Source organism: Patagioenas fasciata, chromosome 6 (genome assembly GCF_037038585.1).
Source record: "Patagioenas fasciata isolate bPatFas1 chromosome 6, bPatFas1.hap1, whole genome shotgun sequence".
Lineage (NCBI taxonomy): Eukaryota > Metazoa > Chordata > Aves > Columbiformes > Columbidae > Patagioenas > Patagioenas fasciata.
This window is the reverse complement of record NC_092525.1, coordinates 34,317,590-34,335,597: the sequence shown is the minus strand read 5'-3', so window position 1 is coordinate 34,335,597 and position 18,008 is coordinate 34,317,590. Positions and strand designations below refer to the sequence as shown.

The 18,008-nt window shown below is 40.9% G+C and overlaps 1 protein-coding gene across 4 annotated transcripts; it reads right to left on the bottom strand.

Moving 5' to 3' along the window:
• Window positions 1-1,168: 1,168 nt before the first annotated feature.
• On the bottom strand, window positions 1,169-17,894 carry MCOLN3 (mucolipin TRP cation channel 3). 4 transcript variants are annotated; one of them, XM_071810476.1, is made up of 15 exons: window positions 17,688-17,894; window positions 16,689-17,071; window positions 14,603-14,853; window positions 12,752-12,919; window positions 12,083-12,236; window positions 11,510-11,594; window positions 11,333-11,429; window positions 10,646-10,745; window positions 8,582-8,694; window positions 8,352-8,501; window positions 6,248-6,349; window positions 6,014-6,136; window positions 5,274-5,480; window positions 4,792-4,924; window positions 1,169-3,073 (listed from the first exon to the last, which is right to left on the bottom strand). In XM_071810476.1, the coding sequence occupies exons 3-15, from the start codon at window positions 14,828-14,830 to the stop codon at window positions 3,054-3,056; spliced, it is 1,680 nt and encodes a 559-aa protein (XP_071666577.1). In that variant the 5' UTR covers window positions 14,831-14,853; window positions 16,689-17,071; window positions 17,688-17,894; the 3' UTR covers window positions 1,169-3,053. The 4 variants fall into 4 exon arrangements, with proteins under 4 accessions (XP_071666577.1, XP_065698193.2, XP_071666576.1 ...); XM_065842121.2 differs by lacking the exons at window positions 16,689-17,071; window positions 17,688-17,894 and having other exon boundaries at window positions 14,603-16,434; XM_071810475.1 differs by lacking the exons at window positions 1,169-3,073; window positions 16,689-17,071; window positions 17,688-17,894 and adding an exon at window positions 3,496-3,855 and having other exon boundaries at window positions 14,603-16,434.
• Between the last annotated feature and the right edge of the window lie 114 nt (window positions 17,895-18,008).

Here is an 18,008-nt window from a genome sequence, read left to right as displayed (position 1 = left end):
GCTAAATTAAAAGCTGTGTAGTCCAGCAGACCATGGTTTTCACTGACTTTCTGTGTCTCAGTTGATTGACTTCCTACCTGTAGCACAAGAACACCTCATTACTTAAAAACTCTAACAGGGATTTCACTACAAAACCAGCTTCGTGGGGAAGTTTGCCCTCTAGACAACAGAAACCAGTCTTCAGTGGAAGATTTCTCCTATTAGGAATTGGACAAATCTGTATACAATATCTTTTCCTGATTTGTGGTCACCCACTGTAGTTTTCCATGCCCTGTGCTCATACTGCAGGTTTCTATTAACATGATTTCTCCCTGCTTCTATAAAACTTTGTAAGAACCTGATATTTTAGAGCTCTGTCAATTTTCCTTGAAATGTGGTGCCAATTTCATAAATTAAAAGTGATGAAGCATACGCTTTGCCCTGCTTCTGAATGAAATCAGGCTATTACTTACTTTGTAACTGTATTGACAAACAGAATATTCCATAACTGTTTACAAAATGCACCTGCATTTTGCGAAAATTGCTAATCTTGGCTTTCTCTTAACTCTATGAAAACTCTACTGTGATAGAGGCTAAGCAGTCAGCCTCCCACATTTCAGTGCTTGCCATCCTTGTCAGAATTCCTTGCATAAACTATTTTACACAACAGTGATATGCTCATTACATAGTGTGTGTTGTCAAAATCCATAAGGAGTCAATTGTGTCAACAGAAAACACGGTCACTTAAATATTTGCTTTCCAAGGCAAGATTGCCTTGATTATCCTTGAAAAGCTTCAGAAGCCTTCCATCTTGGGTGACTGTTGGAAGACAAGGACCTCAATACAGGAAAATTTCAGATACTGGGAAAAGTCTGCCCGCACCATGCACTTGGCTTGCCTTTGCTGAATTTGAACTTAATGTTATGTACAGAAGCATTTTTAGTGGAAGGTTTAATACTTGCTTATTTGTTTCTATGGCAAACTCTGAAACGCTATTAAACAGGATCAAAGTGGGAACAGGCCCTCACCAAGGTCCACAGGAACTGTCTTGCCTACAGGAAATACAAGTTCACACACTCCACACACTCTTTCCTGCCAGAAATCGCATATTGCTATAAAAAACCCAACATATTTACCCTTTAGATGAATATTGACACACCCAATACTTACTGCAGCTGGAAATGTTTATTGTAGCACATTTACAAAGTGTAAACATTCAGACAGAACATGTTTAGTGTCCTCCACCTTGGTGCACAGCATTATGCATTGTCACGCACAGCTACCGAAACATTGCTCACAAATGCAAATTATCTAAAATATGCTTCCCTTTGGTTTTCTATTCCAGTCTCAGAGTAAATAGGCTATAGAAACTAAGGCATCCATTAAACAGTATCACAATCAACAAAGTATATCAACTAAGTTGAAAAAATTGAACTTTTATCATGTCTGATGTTTCAAACAGGCACTGGCACTACCTGGTTATTAGGCTGATAGGAAACATCCAGTTCATAAAGCATGGAGAGATATGACTCTCAGAGACATATCTTACGTGTGTTTAACTTTGATTAGATTTCAGGTTGTCCTGGTTTTGTTAAAAACAAGTTTCTCTTTTAGTGAATTTGCCTGTCAGCTAAAGCCTTCATATTAGCTGCATTTTCCTGGAGAACCAGATACACGTTTTGGTAAACATAGCAATGGAATGCGAAGTTATTGATAAGCATGGATGCACCTCTTGTGAAAGGGGCAATGAGAAACAGGTGACCGAGAAACTGACCAACAGAGTATAACATCCCATTCACGTGAATATTTCATATAAAAGTGGGAGATCACGAGGATCTCATCCCTCTTCCTTATGGCCGACATTAGGAGAGGACCTTGCTAGTTGTCCCTGCAAACTGAGGCCTAGTGAGAGACTGAATCCAGCTCCGGTTGGCTACAGAGTCCAATCCAGGACTTCAGGTGCCGGCTCTGCAGTTGCTGGGACTTTCAAGATTGGTTTTGTATATTTTGTATTATTTTCTCTATTCTTATAAGTAGCATTAGTAAAACATTTTTAATTTTTCCAACTCTCTTCTCTCCATCCTTCTTTCCCTCCTGATTGCCTGTCCTTAGTGGGAAGGGGGGAGAGGGAGGGACTGACAGGGGAAGGGGGGGTCAAGAGGGGTTAACAATACATCTGCCATGGTTTTATTGTCACCCCACAATCAAACCATCAACACAGGTTTACAGACACGTACAGAGGAGGAATTCAAATAAAAAAATAGATATTTTGAAAGTGCTTCTGCTTTAAAAACATAAGGTCAGCACAGTGTGAGGCTGAAGACTGTAACTGATCCTATTCAGCACTGGATATAGGAGAACACCTGCATTTCTCCACTTAGTTCATCCATCAAACTTCAGTTCTGACCTGGCATACCCCTAGCTTCTCTGGGAAAAGACTTCCACTTACATCAAGTGGTACTTATGTTGACAGAAATACTTAGTTTATGCTTTCAGCCACATTTGAATGGCTTGTGCATAAATTCATTGTAATGTCTCCAGAAACAAATTACATCCAATTTAATAGTTTTAGTTTATTTTTACTGTGAGTGCAGACAAACAAAAAAATGCAGAGTGCTCTAGAGGGAGCTTTCGTTCACTCAGTCATGGGTCAGCACAGCTCGATAGTGCCTGCAGTATTGAGGGTTACGTTGGTGTTCAAAGTTGTCGTTGTCCAGCACTATTTCTACTTATAGGTGAAAGTGACTGCATTTCTAGTCTACTTGTATAGTCTAGCCAAGTTTCTGAACACAGACAGGTTTTAATTGCCCTTTTAATTCTAGCACAACTTAACCGAGGAAAAAAAATAGAACAACGCTAATAAAAAAATCAAACCCCCAAAGCCCCTGAACTAGCAGTGAGAGCACCTAATCAGAAAGACTGTAAATTCATGATAAGCTTCTTGCCACAGGCTTACACTGTTTTTTGAGAAAAGCAAATTCAGGCTTTAGGTATAAGGTTTTCCACCGACTCTACTGTCCGGTTCTTGCAATGTGTGCTGCTTTAAAGCCTCAATGATACACTTCCACAATGCATTAAGTATGTTCACTACAACCTGTACAAGAGAGGAGGAAAAAGTTGTCAGGTGCATGCATTGGAATAGTAGTTTCATTGTACAAGGAACCTTGAAAGTGTATCTGAACTGTTTAATTACTAATTACACTGATAAGAAACTGCTATTAACCACCATAAAAGATTTTGAAAGTGAAAGAATTAAGAGAAGCCTTGTGTGTCCTGTAGGACCATATGATTATTTAGGGAGTGAAAGCATAGAACAGATAATGCAATACCCTGCTTGAGATACTTTTATTTCTTCCTACACCTCATTTATTTCAAAGTAAAACCAGAAAGACACAGTACAGAGCTAATGGAACAATGTCCAGTATTTACAGGCAACTGCAACATCAGCCCCTGGTCTAGCTTCCAGAGAAAGAAACACACTATTTTTAGATTAAAAAACAAAAACAATACAACAAAAACAAACAAACAAACAAACCCAAAAAACCTAAAAACCAAAACAGTTTTTAACACCAAGATGTGTGATACAAGGCATCCACGTGAATCAAGACATCTGGTACCAGGATAAAATCATTAGAGAGTAGGTAATCCATTTAGGAAACAAGGTTCTCAAATGAGGCACTTAAATGCCTACAGCTCTGTTCAAATCCAGGGTGCAGCTGACTGCCCAATACTCCAGAAGAACAAGTTCCTTGAGAGTAACCAAGTTTTCCTTTTCAGCTGCTCTTCTAGAGTCCCAATCCACACCTCACAGTCAGTGGGAGAAGTATTGCAGCCCCACCCCATCCTGCTTCACACTGCGTTTCTTGCTTAGTTAAACTGTGTGTAGAAAAGGAAATATTAAGATGTCTGTGTCTTTTACCCAGGAGCAAGCTGCCCTGCTCTGCTGCATCCCACACTTCCATCCCCAGGCAGGCACTGGATCAGAACATTGGCTCTTGCTCTGGACTGGCAAGCTCTGTTGTCTCCCTGCTCCAAAATATGTCCCTGTCTCCCCCTCCTCAGAAATGTTTTCTATCTGGCATATAACAATATAGCACGCCAGAAAATCCCAATACCAAGTTGCTGCAAATGCCTTTGATGGTTTTAATCAAGCTGCAAGTATTTTAAGGCTGCCCTACCAAGCAAGCAAGGCTCAGAGCTGCTACCAGCCAGGTTAAATATAAACCACATATCCTGCAACCAGTATTCCTGAAGAAACAAAACTTCAACTAACTGAAGCATTAAGCTCCATAGTGGAAGTTAGGCAATGCTTTTCCAAGCACTGTATCTTCAGCTGCATGCTGTCTTAAAACCTTGGCAAGCTGACTTTCTCCCTAGGTTTCAGGCCTGCTACGATTTAAGTTAGGAGAATTTACTGCCCAAGGTATCATCAAAAAGTGGATAAGATGACAGTGAATGAGTTCTGTAAGTCCTGCTTATTGTAGCGAGTACAAGAAATGTTAATGCTTGTACATTACACGTACAGCATTCCCAAGATACTGTATATATTACCTAACTTCCAGTATTATTTTTCATATGTTAAGTGATTCTTAATTTAAAAGTTCCCTCACCTCTCCTAAGCAGTTTGTTTATTGCACATATTGCTAAAGTGCTCCATTCTAGAGCATTAGAAATAGTTTGGGATTTTTGTGGGTTTTTTTCCCGTCCATCCCCCAAAATTTAAGTACTCTTCACAAACGTTATACCAAGGACATTTTGTGGTGTGTTGCTTTTGCATATACCTTAATGTATAACTTTATTTTGGGTACATACCATTACAACAACAGAAGAGAGATGCTGAGCTTTCCTCCTCCTCTAACCTGTACCTGCCGGAGTTTGGTAAGTCTTTGCACTGTGATATAAATTTCTGAAGTTCTGTCTCTGGAAAGCCATCTTGTTGGTAGTGCTAAAAATTTATATTTAGTTAAACATTTAACAAGACTAAAACATACAATAACCGAAAACCTCCCCACACCACTTTTCAGACATTGCTCAAGTCTGAAATTAGAAGATTCACAGAACCAAATATGAAATTACTGCTTTTTGGTAGATGTTTAGCTTCCATTAGAGCAGGAAATCTGGCTGATAAGAAAACTGAAGTAGAGAGGGATTAAAAACCTCATCATGGCTCTGCACCATCAAAAGCGGCCATTGTATTTATTCTTTAAATTAGCCTGCAGTGCAATTCAAAATAGTGAGAAGTCTTGATAGCACCAATCTAGCATTTTTATTCCAAACAAAGAGTCCATGCTTACCTTGACAGTTTCATATGTATCTGTAATGAGTGCAATGAAGAGACTCAGCACCATATAGATGAACAGACTGATGAAGGAGTAGAGGTAGATTCTACTGAATAACCAAACCAGGTAACTTTTCTGCTGCATTTTTGCAAAGGTGGCAAACATGTCATCTCCATTGATCAATGAAAAAAGGCATTCGGAAACCATGTTCAGAGAGCGAAACTAGAGAGGAGGGAAGACAAGCACATCCATTGCCACTTTATTTGGATTCAAGACTGTACATAACTCGAAGGAGATATGCAGCTGATGACTGGCTGCCTCAGATCTGTCTGTGCACCCAGGGTATGACAAGGTACAAACAGTAAAACATTTGAGGAATGAGCAAAGTTTGTCACCTCCTGTACACATACACCTTCAATTCAAATAAGCCAATTTCACTTTTAAAGAGATTAAGATAAATTAGCCTGGCATTGACGTTCTGCAACATGAAAATTATTTCTCAAAATACCAGCATGTGATTGGGAGTCACAGCAGTTTCTACTTCTGACTCAGAGCTTTCATAACTTGAGGAAAGTCTGATTGAGTCATGGAAGTCAGGCTCCTCAAACAGAGCAGTGTCATGTTGAAGATGCACTATTTTTGTATTAAGGGAAACCTTGACATGGAAACTTAGAAGACAACAGTAGTGATCTCTTATTTGTTAGGAATCCATTCTGCTACCCAAGTTGTCTTTTTTTTCATGTTAAGTATATTACCTTCACATGGTATGGTCCCAGTACAATCCATCCACAGAAACAATAGCCCAGGTAGATCATAGCAGCGCAACAGCAGAACCTCATCACATTGGGTAATGCTGCTCGCAGTGTTAGGATGAGAAGCTGCACAAAGCGATACAAACAGTTAGAATTCAAGCAGGCATTTCTTCCAGTGCTCTTATAGCAACAAACAGAATAAATACCAACAGCACGAAGATCCCAGGAGATCCTTACATTATACTTCTGAAAGAAACCTAGGTAGCGAATGACTCCAAGCCACACAAGCATAGTGGATGTCCCTAGGAGTATGCTACAGACATCGTAACTTGTCAGACTCTAAAAGAAAAAAAAAGGAAGAAAAACAAAGGAAGAAAAAATAATCAAGTATTACAACAACTGATTGATAGTTTCCAGTTTTGCCTCTCATTACTACAAAGATCTGTTAAGAAACCTTGCTTTCCTTGGCAATCTCTCCCATTAAAAGTTAATTTGGGGCAATGTGCATTAGAGAGTGCAAGTCCCACCACAGAGCAAGGTTGCTTTCAAGTGTAACTCCTTTCACAGGCCTTTATGTATGGCTGCTTGTAAAATAGATCCCGACAAGACGAGCTTCATTTGCAAGGCCAAGAGTGCAGCGGCGCTATCGGCACAAAGCAGAGAGCCCCTGCTGCCGGCACAGAGCAGAGAGCCCCTGCACCCGGCACAGCAGGACTTGCACAGCGGCTCTGCAAACACGCCCTGTGCTGCTTCCAGACCTGCAGCAACTGCATCTGGAATCTGCATTGACAGATTCCCCAGAGCAGCTTGGGAATCTCTCCACTGCATCACCACGGACAGTGTAGATGTGACTTTAGAATCACAGAGCAGAGAAGGTTCTTTCAGTACATAGGCAAAGCAGTTTTTAAAAAACAGCATGACCTGTCAGCAGAGCTCAGGTCAGTGCTAAGGAGGATCTTGTTAGCTAGCTGGGGACTGTGAGGTGTAGAAAATTATAAAGAAGACTAATTAGCTTCTAATTAATTCTAACCAGAACTTCATTTATATTTTATTAGCGCTTCACTGGGTTTTTTCCACCTATACATACTGACTTGTTTTCAACCAAGTTAGCATATACCCTGTTTCCTGAACTGCAGCTCTACTCTGAAATGGATCATGACAGCTTACTTAAGAAGTTTGACTATTTTCTGGTTTTATTCCTCTAATAGTTGGCTAATCTTTTATATTAGCATAATTCATTTCCAGCTTGACAAAAAGCAAATATAGGCTACTTGAATGCGAACTTGTTATTCAGCCATTAACTTTCACACAGTAACATGGAACAAGATCTTGTTATTATGGTCCACAAGGCTTGCAAAATGAATTGAAATGTACCTGTAGAGAAGAGTTTCCGTAAAATACTCTCTTAGAAAAATAAACATATATAAATAGATGTATTTATATATATATAAGACACTGGTATCCCAAATGCAAGACCTTACTCCAATCTTGTTCTTGTCTTCACTTCTCCCAAAGCAGATGGAATTATATCTTATCTTGGCCAGTTTCCTCATAGCTTCTTTCTACTCCTAAGAAATGAGTTTGTAGTTCCTAAGGTAAGATAGGGTAATTTGTACAGGGTGTTTATGACAGTCAAGCTGTCACCAGATGGATTTCAGACTCATCCTTTCATCACTACTGTCCAAAGTCTGTTGTGTTGCAATGCCGCTCTGCAATGTCTGCTACAGATTTGCTACATTATCTGAACATTAGAGTGCTTTGGGATAGCATATTGTAATAATTTTCTTCCCTAGCTCTAGCTGTACATAATATGGTTTGGTTTTTTTTTTTTCCCCTATGTCAAGTTTATTTTAGAAATTGAAGGTTCTACCTGGCTGTGGCAGACTGTTATGTACAGACTGGAAACCAGAGGCTGGGAAAGCAGCAATGTGATATTTAAGGTGAGGGTCTCTGTGCTAGTTAAACACTTGTTGAACGAGGAAAAGGAAGTTAAATGCTAAATTTTTAAAAAGCCATCATATAAGTAAACATAAGTCATCCTAAATTGGGAAGAGAGGAAGTCAGTAGTCTCAAACTTTCAGAGATGAAATTCATTTTATTCCTTAGAGTGACAAAGGAGCAAAGATAATTAAAACTCTAATATCTAGTGATGTTTGGTGTTTTTAAATCTCACAACTGAAAACAACACGTCTCAATTATAATTCCAGAGGAGAAGGTAGCATTTTAAAATTTCATGCCACTGAGAATCAAGTATGGCCAGTCTAAAGTCCTCTGAGAGATTTAAACCTCCCTGGGACAGAACAATCAGTTTTTCTTCCACCTGACATTGTAAGAAACTTACCTTGGCTTGTATCTCCATCTTTAGAGTTGATCCCACGATAGTTAAGACATCACTGATGACAATCAGGATGTACCATCCATTGACAAATTCCATTTGATCACTGAAAGATACTTCTTTCTTATAATAATACAGGAAAAAGCTTACAAATTCCTAGGGGAAAGAAGGAAAGAAAAAAGTTAACCAAACTAACACAAGACATGAAGACTTTCCAAGGAAAGAGTTATACCCACCCTTTGGAGCCAAATTCCTTTAACCACTGATCGTGTGCAAAGGATCAATGAGGCCAGACAAATCAGTACAACAAAAGCATCAAAGATCATCATGTAATGAGTGTTCTTCTGTACTGCAAGAACAGAAATTGATATGTTTATAATCAAATGCATTTCATTTTGTTGACCATCTTGAGTATTGAAGTAAGAATCAAGTTTTGCTGTTAACTATGTTTATACAACTGAATTCAGAAAAACCTCAGCTTTATCTGACATTTTCATGAGAGACACAAATGCATCTGCACTGCAGATGCTACTTCAGTTAATTTAGGAAGGTTGATACCACATCAAAAATATACCAGAGTATGAGTGCTTCTTACAGCCCTGCAGAATTAGAGGTGGAAGATTTCTATGTTACAAGCACTGGAATAGCCTTTGGAGTGACAGCATATGTAAAATAATAAATTAAAAAAAAAAAAAAATCCCAGGAACTTTTCAGTATCATCTCTTCCAGACCATTAATTGACTATCAGATAGGTTTTCTGTCCTGGAGCAGTGCCTATAATTTGCAGCTATGAAAGACCAATGTTGAGCTAGACATGAATTCTCCATCTCTTATGTTACTAAAATTCACATTCTTGATCAACTAAGGTCAAATTTCACACCAAACCTACCACTAGACCTATTTTTGGCTTTCATACCCATCATACAGGCTGATTTATACCCATCATGCTAGCTGAAACTAGATGAGACAGCATAAGCATTAGATTTTTAACGCTGAAAGAGCTATTGTTTGAAAAAGATTGAAACAAATTAGTGCTAAATTTTCACGAACATGTGATAATTCTCCGAAATGGGATACTGATGTTCTAGTTGACTTCACAAACTGCACTACTCAGAAAAAGCCCATGTATTTCTTACTTATACCAAAGTCACTAACACATGTACTGTTGTCATTTAAGGTGGGGTTTGCAGTGCAGTCCAGAACAGCAACAACTTGTTATTGTCCAGTTGTAATCATTACCTTTGTATTTTTGCTTGGCTTTCAGAAAATAATACAGGGTGCTCCAGGAAATGATCTTGAAAATTGTTATAGAGGCAAACTCCATAGATATCGAATGTGGATTATTACAGAAGCCTGGTACCAAAACCTTCTTGTACTGCTGCACTAGCAATCTCTTACAGGTAGCGTGCCATCTGGTGTGCATTTACAACACAGCAGCTAGCAAAGCTATCCTAAAATTAATTCAAATCTGGATCTTAAAAAAACGAAACAAAACCAAACCAAAACCAACCTTTTTTTCGCTACCTGCTCTTCATTTCCTAACGTAGGCATAGCAAAGGGGAAAGTGGCCAAGTAGAAAAATTGAGCTGATCCATCCTATTGCTTACTCCAGCAAAAAAATAATAAAATAAGTGGAGTTTAGAGTCCCAGAAAACTTCTGATTTTAAAGACATTATTTCCTCTAGTCAAAAATACCTCATACAATGTTTTGACCAAACCCAAAAACTGTTATAGGGTGCTCTTGTAAGTAACCATTTAAGATAAATTATATAACCATGCTGTGCATCTTGATTACACCCAAATACACACCAAACAACATTTAAGCAGCAGTAATAAGTGTTTCTAGCCATTCCACTCTAGCAAACCTTAGCAACAGTGTTTCCTTATTTTTCCTGGAGCAAAGTTCTGAAATAAGAGTGAATCAGCTTCAGCTTTGTATCACTATCATGTGTCCTTCTGATGCCTGGTGCCAGAAGAATAGTTCGCAGCCCTACCTTAAGCAATGAGCAGCCTAAGTTCAGTAGCCAAAGCCAGAAGGATGCACAGTGAGGTGTGGAAAAATTTCAGTTTGGCAGTATCAATGGTGCAAGGTTTGAGAACTGCTAAGGAAAGTAATGGTGTGTCTGGTTCCCAGGATTTCAGATCAGAGGTTGATTTCTGAAGAAAAGCAGAATTTAGAGCACATCCACTAGAGAATGTATGTCAATAGTGCCTCACCATTTAATTAATTAGGTTAACAAATATTGTGCTAGTGTGGCAAACGTTTAACATGAAAACTTGAACACATTTAAGTCACTTACTTGATCCAGAAACATGCCAGTCTTTACATTCCCTGATCGCTATGTTGTTGTCTAGACTTATTTTAATTCTTCCACTATGTGCTTTATTATCAAACACTATCTGTATTAACAAAACAAAACAAAAAATAAGCGCGTGACCATTACATATGTAGCACACTGTATTGCTAAGCTTGCGTAATGATTCTGAATAATTCTCCTAGGGGAGAAGTTACAAAACTTGTTTAAGCTTAAAGTAACTCCATCCAAATTAATGTTGTCAAAGTGAAAGACAGACCTAGTGAACCATGTATTTGCCACAAATTGCTTGATCAACTAGATACTAGGTGCAATTCTTTTAACTACAGCCTCATTCCTCTGTGATCTGAAAACAATCTTTCCTAGAGCATCTCTCTAAATAAGAGGTTTACACTTGTGCTATACTTCAGATGGATTAGAGTATAAAAGGTCATACACCAAGCAAGTGCTTCAGGACCCCATCATGAACACTTGAAGCTGAACCTCCCACAATCACAACTGGTGGTTATTTACAGGGCACACTAAGCCATGACAGAGTAATCCAAACACCACCAGGGACAGTCACTGGTGCCCAACACTCTTCTGAAAACATCTGCACTGACTGAGAACAGTAAACGAGCAAGAATGGTTTCTCATTTTGAACTGAAAGACACGTGACATCCTTCCACGTACCGTCAGAGTGAAATCGTAACAGTCGGGGAGCTCATGGTGACGAACGGTCTGGAGGTTGATTGCCTTCAGATTGAACATGAGCTGCACCGCCACCAGTCTGCAATGGAGCTTCATATTAGCTTTTCACAGTCAAAATGCACAAATAACACAATACAGGAGGTGCTGATTCCTCCTCACCTGTGGAAATCCAGAGTGAAATTCAAATTGTGCTTTCCCACTGTTGTGTTGTCTGATGACATCATTGGCTCAATGTACAAGCAGTCTGCAATGGAGAAGTACTCACAACAATATCTCATGGGTTAACACGCTCTGTAACTGTAATCTGCCTTTCCCACTCCCGAGGCTGGACAGAGCTGTTGACTGCACCAGACAAGATAGCACGCTTAAGTGAGGCATCATTTGAGAAGCTAGTTGACAAACACATTGGCTTCCCTGAACACCAGCCAGGTTATTCATCATGAATTCACAGGGAAGGCTCCTGAAATTAGCCCAAAATACTTGCATTACATGGCCATTAATGCTAACCACACATAACCTGCTTTGTGGCAGTAGACATAAAAGACTGTTACCTTGGAGGTGAGGGCTATAGGTTAGTTACATAGTAGTTCTCTTACGAGTTTTGGCTGGTGGTTAAGTTCAATATAGATCGTGTGATAGGACTGTACAGTACTGTGGGGATTTTTAAAGAATTTATCATAAATGCAGGGTCCCTCCTCCCAAAGAACTGATACAATAGATCACATTCATCACCAGTCACAATCTCTGGGTCTATATCAAAGGTGTCGTTTCCAGGACAGATGGTTCCTCGCTTGTAGAACTGCTGACACACAGCCAGAGCTGTCTCTTCTGCTCCCCTCTTCTCATAAGCATGGTTTCCAACAGAGATGTTGGGTAGCTGTAAGTACTAAAGTTCAGAACAGAGAAACCAACTTAGCACCAAAACTGTTATTCTCTGAAAAACGAACAAACCCAAACAGAAATGTTTGGATCTGTGCCAGACCCCATCTTTTTTACTTAAAAGGTCATCTAAAGAACTCTGAAGCCTACACTGCACTACAGCTGAGTCCTCAAATACTTAAAGGTATTTGACAAAAACAGTAAGTGCAGGAATTGGACTTATATACGTTTTGCTTATTTTTTTCCTCTCTATAATCCTTACTAGAAAGCCTAATTTGTTACTTGCCAAGAACTGTGGCTCAAATCCGAGGACTGCATTTAGTGCAGAATTAGTACACTGGATAGTTTTAAGGATGTTGCCACAAGTACCGTGCTCTGGCAATGACAGAAAACCTAAATGAGTCAACACTCAAGCAACTGGCACAAAAGATGAATTTCAGACTCCATCAAGGAAGGTGGAAGAAGAAAAGATACCCAGGTAAAGAGCATATATATTGTATACATTGCAGCAATATTCTTTACCTGGTTTATTGCAAAGAATATCTGGTCATAAACATCTGTTTGTGTGTATACAGCATAGGTATCATCCATTCTGTCCATGTATCCTTTCAGGAAGAGATGTTTGAACGCGACAGTGTTCTCTTCTTTGAATGCAACCACCATTTGATTGGTTAATCCAAAAATCACCAGCTGAAAAAGACATTTGTATTTCTTGTTCAAAGTCGAAGTTGGATTCTGGATTAACAAAGGAATCCTGTCCTGCAGACAGCCACTTTCATCATGTTGGTAGACAGGGCAGTTATGTGCGGGCTACTCCATTTCCCAGCTGGTCAAAAGAAAGCTTGGCTTCAGGAAACAATGGGTTTCAAGAATGTTCCTTTAACATGTTTACCAGCATCTTGGCCAAGGAATCGCATTTTTGCAAAGAAAAGGATACCATCTCAAATTCAAGCTACCTATATAGTGTTAAACATGCTTTGTTAGTTCAGCCTGACATTAATATCACCTGCCCTAGGGAATATCAGTGTTCTTCAGCCAAAAAGGCAGGACAGGACTTAACCAGGCTCTACCTTGAAGTCCTTACTCCAGCACACAAAAGGCAAATTGAGGACAACTCAGAAAAACAAACATTTCTCCCTCAGGTCTCAGCGAAAGTTGCTTTGAGGATGACTGATCAAAACTGTGCTTGTAACAGGATAACTTCTGAGGCTGTTCAAAAAATATATTTCAACAGTTCACAAAATGTTAGCACAAAACCTTGCTAGTTACTATCCAGGATGAAGAGATTTCTAAAAGAATGTGATGTATTGTTTGTGGGAGCTCACAGTTCTCTTTGGTGACTATTGTTTCAAATCTAGTGTCAGGAGTATTGTGAAGAAGCTAATCAGAGATAAGTCTGAATCAGTAGTCTACAGATGAGTTTTATGGCCACAATGCAAACTGAGTATGTAGGTTTTGATAAGGATAACTCAGTTACATAGATACTAAAAAGGTCTGTGGGCCAGCTCGGTGTGCTAGGCACATGGGAATACAGCAGCAAACCAACAGTGCTAAGACCGAATTACCTATAGGCAGATATTCTCTGAAACGGCTACATCAGCATTAGTTTCTTTCCTATTTATGTTCTTTCACTGTCAAATTTTATTTCTAGTCACAAAACGGGACAGATGACAATCAGAGGATGATGGTACTTTTTAAATTGAAGTGATAAGAGATACAAACATGGTGCCAGATGTATAGCAGGAAAACTATTACTTCTGCAATTCATCCCATCATTCATGCAACAGTGGAAAACATTCTTCTCTAGACTTGTATTGTTGTAGCACTGGTACCACATGAAATCTATGGTGCAAGGTTGAGTGAGAGGGAGATTAGGACAGAATTTCTGGTTTGGTTGGGTTTTTTTTTGTTTGTTTGTTTGTTTTGGGTTTTTTTAAACAAGAGTTTGTATACCATATGCAAGACACAAGCAAATATCATGAAACGGCTACCAATTTCAGTTCTTATGTGATATTGAAACACAAGCAACTGCTCCTTCCCTCGAACATGAGCGCACTCAGAGTTAAGAAGGTACTGAGGGGAACAGACATATAAGGATGCCTTCTTTGTCGGGGAGGGGAAGTAAAGTAAAAAGTCAAGTTGAGCCATTAAGTGTGGTGCCTTCCACCTCTGCTGTTAGGAAAGCTATTTTTTCAGTCAACAGTTTTAGGAGAAAATTACGCCATCCGAGATCTAAGCTACATATATGCAACTAAAATAGTTTTTCAGTCTGTCCTCTCCCTTTTTCTGACTCACACCATGAATAGCATTTGTCACCTGCACTCATTTGACTTCCACAGGCTAGGAAGAGTCCCCGCTTCTGTAGTTACTCACCTGAACAGTAACCATTGCTATTTTGAGTAGCTGAATCCCAAGTTTCCAAGGTTTCCTGCCCCGGGCCCAGAATTTCTCACATGGGTTCATGAAGAAGAATTTTAATTTCCTTCTAAGCTGATCTTCTAGAAGCCCCTCCTGGCATACTGATGAGTGTCGTTTGTAGCTGCGAAGACTTCCATCATCGTGAGTGCTGCAGCTGCTCACAGCCAATTCAGGATTTTCCATTTCTGAAATGAAGTCTTTGTCAACTGGAAAACACACAAGCATGAATACAGCAGCATCAGATCAGTTTGCACTGACAACCTGGACTCCAAAGATGTTTGTCTTCTCTGAAAGGCACTTGCACGTTACGCTGAAATTAATCCTTTCCTCAGAATATTGCACATGTTCTGCAGAACCCAAAGAAAAGTTTGGGCAAGCTCTTAAATTTGTAGACAGGCTATCAGAACATTTATTTAATAGTAGAATTTCTGTCTCTCTGGAATTATGGAGTTGCTTGCTGAAAACTTCTTCCTCTCTCACTTGCCAATAACACCATACATGCAAGACATCCTGACTCATTTCCTTTTGTGTCCAGAAGAAAAACAAAAGCTTCTCATGAGTATTCACTCTTCTGGAAAACTTATCTACTTCTGTAGCTAGTATTTTCCCCTGCTGTCAGCCTGCTGTCCAGTCCTTGGAAGAAACGCAATTTTTAAGGCAGATAGCATTTTTCTTAGACATTACTATTAGCGTTGGTTGCTCTTAGAAATATAGACCCAGCATGCCAAATTGCAATTCAGATAAATTACCTGAGTACATTAACTTGACATTTAGCAATATTGCATCTATTTTTTTCAGCCATGAAAGACTGAATGCAAACCAATGGCAATCGTGAACCAGAAAAAAAAAGGCAAAAGGTAATTGTATTCAAGCATCATTAGCCAAAGAGGCTCACATTTAGAAGAGAACCTTATAAACACAGTTTGACACATTATTCTCTACAGTATTCAACATGTTTAAACATCAATCTGTTACTAACTTCACTGATTCGCAAACATTTTATAAACGCTTTGTAAAGTACTTAGGAGGTATCCAGGAATATTTATTTCAGATAAAAGATTGTTAACATTAAGAACAGGTGAAACAGCCTAGGTTCTGAATAAATTTAAAGATGTGCCATATTAGATGAATTATTTTTAATTTGCATAAGAAAAGTTTATCATACAGCACAAACAAAAAAATCATCACAAATATTGATTTTTAAAAGTGCATAAATCACATCCACTCTCCTCAAGCAGCCATTGCACACATCAGAACACAAGTCTGTTTTCAAATATAATTCAAGATCTTCAATTTCCCCAGTTGTCAGAGAGCAAGAAAAGCTTTGAATCAGAAGTTTAGCACTAAGAATTGGCCCATAAATAGGCTTAAAAAAGAAAAATCAGCTCCTGTTTTATCAGGTCTCCATTGCAGGATACAGTATGCCACAGTTTCCACTCATTTTTCTTGCAGTTGATCAATCATTTCTAAGTTAAGCAATACCCTGATACTGCGATATTCCTGACAATGTATGTGCTTGATTTAAAACAAACAAACAGAAACTTCCCAGAAAAAAAACCCTTGACCTCACGGTATCAGCTCGAGAAGATGTTGCAGCTAAACAGAACACACGGGAAGTATTTTCTCACCAATGTGCGCAGAGGCAGCGGGGGCTCCAGGACGGGCCCCGCAGCTGGGGGTGCGGCAGGAGCAGCGTCCCTGCCCCGGCACAGCCGCGGCCCCTCGCACCCCTGTCCCAGCCCCTACAAACGCTTCGCGAACACTCTCACGGCTAGTTAGGACTTGCACAGCCTTTCAGATCGCACAGGGGATCCCCGCGGGCCTCTGCTGCCCTCCGCGGGGCACCGGACACTTCCCGGGAGCAGCCACCGGCCTCCGCCACATCGCTGGCGGAGCGGGGCAGCCCGTGCCCGTCTCGGGCTCGGCGCGGCCCGGCCCGGCTGGGTGCTGATTTCCCATGCGATCCCGTAGCCAAAACCTGGAAGCCAGGGGCGCCCTCCCCGCCCCGCTTGGTGCTTTTAAAGGAAAAGCTTCAGTATACCTGCCAACGGGGTCGCGTCCTTGCCGCCAAGGTCCTGCTGCTCCCGGGGCTGCTGCCCAGGCAGGCAGCAGGGACGGGGCTGTCGGCGCGGCGCGGAGGCCGTGGGAGCGCGGTGGCCGTGGGAGCGCGGTGGCCGTGGGAGCGCGGTGGCCGTGGGAGCGCTGCTCCCGCAGTCTCCCGGCTCGGCAGGGGACAGGGTTTTCGGGTCCCCGCCAGCCCCGGCCTGGGGAGCTGCGTTGTGCTGTCTGTGCACACAGGCACCGCGGCGTCTGTCACCTTCTGCTTCACATCTCCCTCCTGCCGCACGTGACCGGCGGCTCTCCACTTTACATATGCCTTCTATAGGATGGCAATGCCGTCTCCAGGTTTAGTAACTCAGGCTTCTGTATCCGAACAAAAAAAAAAAAAAAAAAGGTAGGACTTACGTTATAATCAGCTGTGTCCCCTCTGTAATAAAAAACCCCTTTCTGGTCAGAGAATTGTGGTTATGAAGAGCAGCCAGCAGTACAATGAATTAAGTAGCATCACTGATATGCTGAAGTCATTCCACATACATGCAATTAAGCTATTAAAGTTATTAACTGGACTTCAAAGAACCGCTCTCCTCTCACTGCACCGAGGAAATGTTCACTTTGGTGTTGCTGCCTGGCAGGAGGTAGTGCCTAGGACAAAGCCCGGGTTATGATAGCTGCATCCACTCACCAGCTGCCTAATTCGTGTTGCAAGTACTCATGCGAACATTAGTATTAAAAAAAAAAAATAAGGTAAAATACAGACAAGGCAAACCCAGGGAGAGTAGCAGGCACTGCAAGAGAGAACTTCCTGGCTGTAGAGAGAGAAATGGAAGATAGCAAGGATTCCTCCTGCCTACCATGAGGAGGGTAGAGTGCAACGAACTCAGAGAGAAAGATACTCCCCGATTCCTTTTGGATTACCTCGCAACAAAGCAAGCGAAATTATTTTCATGCATCAAAAATACGAAAGATGTGGAATACAAACCTTCATATTACCACATCGCATCGATTCACCTAAACCTCCCTCTCAGCTGGAGACGCCCCCAGCACTGCCGGGCAGCTAATGGCGAGGAAATGCTGGGGCTTGGGGGACCGTGGGTAGCTATCCCGCACAGGTAGTTGCCACCAGCGGCCGCCTATAGCCCCCATCACGCGGTGCTCCCACCTGTCCCAGGAACAGCATGCTGGGACGTGTAGTTCTTGTCTGAGCGGCCGCGCTCCTGCGAGGAGGCGCCAGTAGCAGCTTCCCCTCGCGGGGGCGGGCTTCAAAAGCAGAGCGCTGATTGCCTCTCGGAAGCGTCAATCT